This window comes from Pangasianodon hypophthalmus, chromosome 7 (assembly GCF_027358585.1).
Source record: "Pangasianodon hypophthalmus isolate fPanHyp1 chromosome 7, fPanHyp1.pri, whole genome shotgun sequence".
In the NCBI taxonomy this organism is placed as follows: domain Eukaryota; kingdom Metazoa; phylum Chordata; class Actinopteri; order Siluriformes; family Pangasiidae; genus Pangasianodon; species Pangasianodon hypophthalmus.
Window position 1 is genome coordinate 6,064,994 of NC_069716.1, and position 9,443 is coordinate 6,074,436.

The 9,443-nt window shown below is 36.7% G+C and overlaps 1 protein-coding gene across 1 annotated transcript; it reads left to right on the forward strand.

Annotated features, from left to right (window-relative positions):
* Positions 1-379: 379 nt before the first annotated feature.
* Positions 380-8,307, forward strand: si:ch211-175m2.5 (uncharacterized protein LOC568697 homolog). The gene is made up of 5 exons (XM_026940796.3): positions 380-548; positions 2,679-2,840; positions 2,940-3,039; positions 3,144-3,274; positions 5,915-8,307. The coding sequence occupies exons 1-5, from the start codon at positions 495-497 to the stop codon at positions 6,206-6,208; spliced, it is 741 nt and encodes a 246-aa protein (XP_026796597.1). The 5' UTR covers positions 380-494; the 3' UTR covers positions 6,209-8,307.
* Positions 8,308-9,443: the final 1,136 nt, after the last annotated feature.

Genomic DNA, 9,443 nt, shown 5'->3' on the forward strand with positions numbered 1-9,443 from the left:
AAACTTTGTGAACTGCTTCCTTTATTTCCGAAGATTTACGTTTATTAACTAATTGGATTTGTTAATACAAGTCACATAAGCTTCCACTGAAAGTACACAAGTGTAGTTTGAAATAGACAAATGAGCTCAATATTAAGACAACTAACTGGCATTAAGAAATAGCAAGGTCTGTCTCTCTCTCAGTAGTTAAAGCCGAAGACTTAACACCTTAACGAGATCTAGCTGAGCTGTTACTTTTATTTTGCTTCCTCTTTTTCCGCAGGCTTTTTGTAAAACGGAAGTTAGATGTACAACCTAGACGTTAATATATTCACCGTCCCAAAAATTCGATTGGTTAAAGGAAAGGGGGCGTGACAGAATCCTGTGCGCTTATTGGCTGCGCTGTAGCGCCACTACGGGGAGTGTGCTATTTTGACATTGTTTGATTTTGCATGTGGAGTTTTTAGCTCGCTAACTTTTCGGCTCTAGTGTTTTGTATTAAAATAAGTTAGGAAATGTTGTGTCGCGGTGTCATGAGGGCTGTTCGTCCTTCTGCTGTAGGCTTGTTGGTAAGGACTGTACTAAACCATGTCGAGTATGAGGTTAGAATGATATGGTAGTTCTGACTAACATGCAGTTTGCTTTATTACCTGCTAATGCACACCTGTCTAATGCACCTGTCTACACTGTGTGTTGGATTATTAACAGTGCTACTCATTATACTTTGTGGTAAACTTGAATTTAAATAGCTTTAGATTTTTAGATCTTTGTATCACTTTGTATCATGTCTAGGTAGTTGGCTGACTTATTTTAGAATGATGTTATTCTGGTTTTTATTTATATTCCACCATATTGCATTCTGCTTATACTGTAGTTAGCAGTAACATTGTAAATATGGCAGTGTATGTGATCATGATTCTGCTTGCAGCTTACTCAGCTTACAGTGTTCCCAGAACATTCTGGAAACGTTTGTTTTTGGTTCCAGAAACGTTCTGGCACATGATCTTTTCAGTTCCCATCATGTTTTCCAGGAGATCATTCTTTAATATAACCATCATGTTATACTGCGAACTATGATCCAGAGAACGTTCCTCTAACATTCCCATAACCTTTAAATAACATTGTACTAACCCATTGTACGTTCCCCTAACGTTAGCAGAAAACACCCTGGATCATCTCTGTACTTATAACCTGTTACTATAGTGATCCAAACCTAGTTGGTTGGTGTAAGGCTCCTGTTACATTGCATATTATGATTCAGAGAACTTTCCCCTAACATTCCCATAACCTTTAAATAACATTGTACTAACCCGGGATGGTTGGAAAAACGCTCCCATAAAGTTAGGGGAAAGCACTCTGAACCATCCCTGTACATAACCTGTTACTATACTGATCCAAACCTAGTTGGTTGGCATAAGGCTTGTGTTGCGTATTATGATTCAGACAACGTTCCCCTAACATTCCCATAACCGTTAAATAACATTGTACTAACCCTGGATGGTTGGGAAAACGTTCACCTAATGTTAGGGATCCCTATAAATGTTTTACAGCATTCAAACATAACACTTGTTCAAGTAAAAAAAAAAAAAAATGATGGTTTTCCATGTAAAATACAAATCTGACCTTAAGAGTACTGTAGTGTTTAAGCATGAAACATAACGGATAAATGTGAAGTCATGACAAAAACCTGACAAAGGGGATAGATGTAGATCAGATCTAGATTTGGTTGTAGCAGTGACTCAGAAATGGTTAAAGGACAGGATGTGAGTGAGTCAGTTCCTTTTTCCTGCTAACTAAGCAATAATCAGCCTGGGTTTATCATTAACATTTGAGTAACATTAACAAAATGAACAATATTGAGCTTCTAGTGGGCTATTAATAATGAGTAATTAATAATAATATTCATTCATCTATAGTAAGTGCTTTGTCCTGGCCAGGGTTGTGGTGGATCTGGGGTTATATCCCAGGAACACTGTGTATAAGACGGGAATACACCCTGGATTGGATGGGAGTGGGAAGAACGGTGGGCTTCAGTGGGCACAGGTTTGCCAAAACTGAACAATTGAAGATTCATTGGGTCTGTGCCCAGTGTAGCCTCAGATTCCTGTTCGCGGCTGACAGGAGTGGAACCCGATGTGGTCTTTCTCTGTCGTAAGCCATCTGCCTCTAGGTTCGACATGCACGTTCTGCTTTTCTGCTCACCATGGCTGTAAAGGGTGGTTATTTGAGTTACCATAACTCTAACCTTCTTGTCAGCTTGAACCAGTCTGGCCATTCCTCTTTGACCTCATCATCAAGGCGTTTCTGCCAATAAAACCACTGCTCGCTGGATGTTTTTTGTTGCCATTGTTGTTGTTTTTTTTGTTTTTTTTTTGTACCATTCTGTCACTGAGATCACATGATCCTCCATTCTTATGTTTGATATGAACATTACCTGAAGCTCCTGACCTGTGTCTGCATGATTTTATGCATTGTGCTGCATAAGATGTATAGATGCTGCAGGAAGATGTATGTATGTTCCTATTAAAGTGACAAGTAAGTGTGAAATGTCAGTACCTAGAAAGTGGTGGCAAAGCTACTGCATATCATTAACCCTATAGAGACTAACAGGACTTGATTAGTGTTGCTACCATGTCACTCATGTTGGCATGATCAGCTCATAATAAACAGTAAACTCCCCTATGTTTAAACCCTTGCAGTCCAGTCTTACGCTGAAGGAGAGCAGGGTGTGTCACAGGACACCAGTCAGCGTCTGCCACTACAGCAGCAGCGAAGAGGAGAAAATCAGCCGCTATCCTGTGCCTTACAAGAAAAACCTGCCCTATGACATTGTGGAGCTGATGGAGGAGGTTGAGATGAAGGCATGGCACCCAATCTTCTTCCCTCTCACCTTCTGTGTGTGTATATATACATGTGTATATTTGAGGAACAGTACTATATAATACGATATCCTTTCACAGGGTGGCTTCCTGCCAAACGTGTTCAAGGTCCTTGCTCATCGACCCGCCGAGTTCCGAGCTTTCTTTGCTTATTATAATTTGCTCATGAACAAAGAGACTGGTATGAGACAGAGGGAAACACATGGATTGGATTATGAATTGTATTTAATAATTTAGTAAATTGTATTTAGTAAACTGTAGATAAATCTGTCTGTCTTTTTACAGGAGGTTTGTCAAAGGCAGATCGGGAGTTGATTGTGGTGGCAACCAGCGCCCATAATAACTGCCTGTACTGCGTCGTATCGCACAGCGCACTACACCGTATCTACTCTAAGAAGCCCACGCTAGCGGATCAGGTGTGTGTATTCTCGCTTCATTCTCTTGCTCTCATTTTTCTTGTTTTATGAGGAGTTGTCTGTAAACCCCACAGTTTCTTCACAGTAGGTTTTCTTTAATGAACTCAAAGTAACCAAGAACATTTTTAGTCATTCCTTCCTCATGCACATTATCATCATGACACATTTAATATTCTTATAGTATGAGTCTGTTATTGAGTTAGCTAATGGTGCTTTCGAATGAAACTTGTGAACTGATGCTTTTAGTATGGGAGCACAAATACGTGTTAAAGTTGTGAGTGCACTATTGCTGGGCAAGTGTGAAATACGAATTCCTGGCATAAAGTAGCCGAGTGTACAAGCCAGCTTAGTCAAATATTAGTCAGAAATGCTGGAAATACGAATATTTACCTCAAATTGGAAAATTACTTAGAAAAGACTCTTTTTTTTTTTTTTTCCCTTCCCTAAAAATTACACTGTAATTGCGCTTATCATTGTGAGCAAACAGAGCCTCACCATGGGCTTCACCGTGTTGAGAAATGTCATGCATCATTAACCCATGAACTATATATCTATTGAAAAGATTCGGAATGCCAAAAACTGGGCTGTTTATCTAGAAAACAACATGTACACAAACATAGCGATAACTAAGTTTATTCAGTTAAAATTGCGGTTTGTAATGTTTAAATACACTTCAAGACATTTTTTTCATTAAAATTGGAAATAAACAGAAGGATTTAGAATTTTGAAATATTTGAAACAAAGAAAGTAAATGTTCATTATGTTGAATATTTAATATTTAACATTCTGCAGTATGTCTAGGTCCATTTAAATGTGAGCAAGTGTGTGATATTGACCATGTTTACTGCCTTGTACAAAAGGTCAGATTTTCCTCATAGCTAATCTCTTCTACTGAAGCATGTGTTCAGACAATACTCTGATGCATTTGATCTAAAATGAATCATAAGGTTTTGCGCAAACTTGTGGAGTCCATGCCAGCTCGAGTGCACACTGTCATTAAAGCAAAAAGGGGACATAAATCCTAAGAAAGTCTGACATTCATGTAAATATTTCAAAGATTCTAATTTTCACTCAGGTTGTTGTCAGTAATATAATTTGTAATTAAAATTGTTGTATTAAATTAGAAAAGAATGCAAAACAGAAGCATTTTCACTAGTGCTCTCAGACTTCTGGACCCCACTGTACTTTGTAAAGACTGTGATTCACAATATTGCTCTGAGTCTGCTCTGCCTGTAGCCAGGAGAGAGCTGCTCAGGCATGCATATATTTAACAGAAGTGAGTTGTTGGTTAGAAGGAAGTAATTGCAATTGCATTTCACCTCACAGGCAACAGATGGCTCTAAAATTTACAAACTGCTTTTTAAATTAATATCAGGGTTTTTTTTATCACTAAAATGTATTGCAATGCAAATATTCAAGTTTATTTATGAATAATTTTTTTGCACTTATTTACTGTGCTATTAATTATAATGCCTCTAGGACCAACGTAGGAACCTTGTATACTTCACTACATAAAGAATGAATTAAATAAAGTAGTCTGCTAATTAGGAAAGATGCCCCTTGCACATTACCCTGTTCGTTATCTATAGGCTGTAGCAGCACTTAGATATGTTTAAGGCAAAGGCTACCGAACATTTAAGTGACATGTTAAGTTTAATACAGAGCTTTCATACTGTAAAATATCAAAAGATTTGGCTAGCCAGTCTATTTCACTCAGGTAGCTAATGGCCTACCTGTACATGTTTGAATGTTGAGCTGTGAAATGCCGATATCTCCACAACTGTTGGCTCACATAATTTGCAGATCATTATCACGCTGTCTCCTTTGAAGCATTTAAAACTGAAAATATCTGATAAATTGGGTCAGGGATGCTCATCTGTCTCCACTGTCTCAGCCATTGCTGCTAAGCAATTGGCGCCTGAAGTGTAGACTGTCATCAGAAAACTGCTTTATTTTTATTAGGTCTCATAACTGGATTATTTAAAATTTGGACATACTGTCTTGGCTTACAGTCTTATGAGATTAAATGCATTATTTATTTCTTTTATTCTGTAAAGATCATCAGAAATAAATGTAGCGAAGTGGAATATTTTATATTTGAAAAACTCAAGTAAAAGTACTGGGGGACACGGTGGCTTAATGGTTAGCCCGTTTGCCTCGTTTGCCTCGCCACCCCACCCAAAGTGTCCCCCGCCTTGGGCCCCAAGTCCCATGGGATAGGATCGAGGCCCCGCGTGACCCTGTGTAGGATAAGTGGTACAGAAATGGATGGAGGGATGTACGTAAAAGTGCTGTGATTTAATTATACTCCAAAAAGGACATTACATGTAGTTTGTTACTTTCCACCTCTGATCAAATTGAAACAAAGTTTTAATCAATCACAAGACACATTTAAAGATTATGTGTTGTATATTATTTATAGTTCCCTCCAAAAGTATTGGAATTCTTTTGTTTTTTACTGTACACTGAAGACATTTGTGTTTGAGCTTAAAAGATAAATATGAGACGATAGGTCAGAATTTCAGCTTTCATTTCCTGGTATTTACATCTAGATGTGCTAAATAACTTGGAACGTTCCAATACTGTCAATGGGGACTGCGTATGCTGCTTATACACAGCTGATTTTCTCTTGTTCCGCAGGTGGCAGTGAATTATAAAGTCGCAGAGCTTACTGCCCGGGAGCGAGCCATGCTGGACTTTGCCCTGACTGTGTGTCGCAGTGACACAGTGACAGACGAGCACTTCAGCTCACTAGAGGCTCACGGATTTGATCGCGAGGATATCTGGGACATCGCTGCCATCGCCGCCTTCTTTGCCCTGTCCAACCGCATGGCCCACCTCACAGACATGAGACCCAACACAGAGTTCTACAACATGGGCAGAGTGCCTCGAGACAAACGTCCACCAGGCACGGAGAACGACAGGCCAGAGTAGTGTGGGGAGATGGGAATAAAATATCATCCTCACCATATCTGAAGAGATTTTCATGATAAACGATATGTCACGTTATTTAGGTTTGTTAAGGAATTGTGAGCCAAACCAGCAGTGTCACATTAAAAGGGGTTGAATGTTATTTTTACTGAACTGCTAACTTATTCAACCAATAAAATGCATCACGTAGTAGTACTTTTGATAAAATCTTAAAATGAAGGTGGTTTTTAGGTGGAGTTGGTCAATGTTATAAAAGCATCAATAATGCGTCAATGTATTATAATATTAGTTTATTGTGGTATCTAAACTAATAATATTAAAACATTACCCGAGAGCAGAGGTTCTCACCTGAATCTAGGCCAAATCCTTTTCTATCTAATTGCTCATCCGCCAGTTTATCTGCCAGTTGGTGCAACCAGATAAATGCGTATTGTGGATTTGACAACTCCAACCCTAAAAAAAAAGAGCTGTGAAATGAGTGTCCATAATCCGAAGGGACTCATTATCTTGTATCCGGTCGTAGAAGGTTTTACTCTAAAAAGGGGATATTTTTCAGCCTGTCAAAATCTTAAGCCCTATTCAGACAGGATTAGTTTTACATGGGCAGGTGGGGGTTATGTAATCACTACTGGTGTATCTCTGGAATCAGAATCCATCACTGAGCCTCTAGATTATCAATCTTTTAGTAAAGTTTTGTGAATAGTTGCATAAGCCAAACTGAACAAAAATGTCCCACCAGATTTACAAAACTTTCTGAACCATTGATTTTCTTTCTAATTGCGTGTGTATGTTGATCACCCATCAAGTATAAAACATGTTCCAGACACAGCTCATTTGCATTTAGTGACGCCCACAAAACTCCATAAAAGGTCAATTGCACAGACAGCCGGGAGCATGAAATGAAGGATAAGGGTAAAAGTGAAAGGCAGAAGTGGAAGTTACTTTGACTCAAAATGAATGATCAGGGTAAAGACTGAAAGTTATTTTGATGCACTTCTATGCCACTAAAATATCTAATAATATACAATATTAATAATAATAAGTGTGCGCTAAATCTTCCATCAGCCGAGGCATTTGTTTATGGCTTATGGCTATGTGCTGATAGACCGGCCCATACTCCATTTATACAGCACCATTTCTTTTGTCGTAATTGAATGATTTGTTTAGTTGTCTTAATTTATGATATAAGTTTGTGTTGGCTGGCTTTCTTTACTTTTTATATTCTTTAATTAATGCCAATAATGTAAAACTACTGGCTTTCATGAAAATTTCTCCCATCTTTGTGAGATCTCTTATCCCGAGTGAATTGATCATAATTACTACAGACATCATCCAACAACATTACTTAACAGAAATACATCTGAAAATCTTATCCAGTCTGAATAGTACTTTAAACTATCTGTCTCTCCTGCTAATTCCTGCTATGCAAGGGCTTCTGGGTGCTGTAGGTTTTTATGTAATACTGATGCAATCAGATGATACAACAGATTTCGGGTGTCTCAAGCTAAATCTTTATAATCCCCATTGGTAAGGGAGTACATCTTGTGTTTTTTTATAACATTGTTAACCCTATGTATTTTCTAAAATGTGTTTCTTCTTAAACTGAGCAGATTTGTGGATTTAGGCATAAAAACATAATCCAAATGTTACATTTTGTGACCTACTCTGATATCTATCAAGATGTTTTCTTGTCTAAACAACAAAAGACATTCACATTGACCTATATCCTCTCAGGAAATAGCTCTGTATTATTAAGATTGTTTTCCACAACATAAAATTAATGATCTGGCTGTATGAATCTATTGATGTTTAGATACAGGAGAGGATCTGATATGTATTGGATTATACAAATGCTTTGAAATATATATGTGATATCCGAATAAAATGTAATATATTCCCAATATCTCTTGCACTGTTAAAATAATTTGAGGTGGTAGTGTAAGTATGATAGCAGCAGAGGGAGACACCTCCCAATGTTAGCCTTTGAACTTTCATACTATACTGTAAGGGTGACTTTAATATTCTTCCATTAATGTGTGTGAATGTACATGAAATGTAAGAATACCATTTTAGTCTAAAGTTATTAAAAGAAAATAAAATTACATGATCTTTGTTTGTATTTTTAACTTAAAATGTGTATCGACATTTGTTGTAGAAAAGGAGCCACCTGATTCATTTAGTATGCATTAAAAAAAAATTTATTTTTATTTTTATTATTTTATGCACTGTAATGATAGTTGTGACTGACACACAGACTGGACAATTGTTAAAAATGCACAAAAAATATGACCCCCAAAAAAGTTTCTCAATATATTATAATGTACTTCCTGTTACTTTTAAAGAATTATTGGTGTTGCAAAACTGTGCTGTGCGTAAAGGAGCCTGCAGTCAGGTTTGATTTGACCTGTATGAATTCTTTAGAGAATGAAAATAGTTTATTTAGGAGATAGTCATGCAACTGGAGCAATCAGCTCCTTGATGACTGTTATTATTTGCATAATTCGCATACCTATGTGAATTGTTAAACATATGTGAAACATTTTGAAATGTTTGCAGCAGCAAAATATTAAATTATCTATAGCCTTTAAATACACAATATGTGTGTGGGTTTTTTTTTTCTAAATATTTTTAACATATTTTTGTTGTTCAGGTTTCTAATTGAAAAAAAAGATGTCATGACCACATTTTAAATCCTATTTTTAAGTCTCATACTTGATGCAACTCATTTACAAATAAAATAAGTTTCTTTTTTTTATGATTTGGATTTGGATTCAATGCATTCTATTGTCATTAAAAATGTATAATGGCCATTAGTATCAGTATTATCAGCCAGTTCAGACAATGAAATAGTCCTACATGCAACTACAAGACATCAATAACAGCCATTTACTTAATGCAGAAATATAATAAAATAGACATCTGGAACATAAGGCAGTGTTTCCTTGTCCACATTTTTCCATTTTTATTAAAAGTAGGTCCATACTTAAGGATATGCATAAATTTCCATAAAGTTATGTAAAGGAAAAATATTTGTTGAGAGTGTGATCCTTGTAATATAAGATATTTTTATATCTATATGATGCATATATTTGATGTTTTAGTTCATATATTGAATGGGATTGTCAAAGTAACACACATTAACACACACTAGGTAGGGTATACAGCTCAACTATAAATAAATGGCATTTGGGATGCCATTAATGCCAACAGCTGCTGACAATAAACTTTTACATAAATT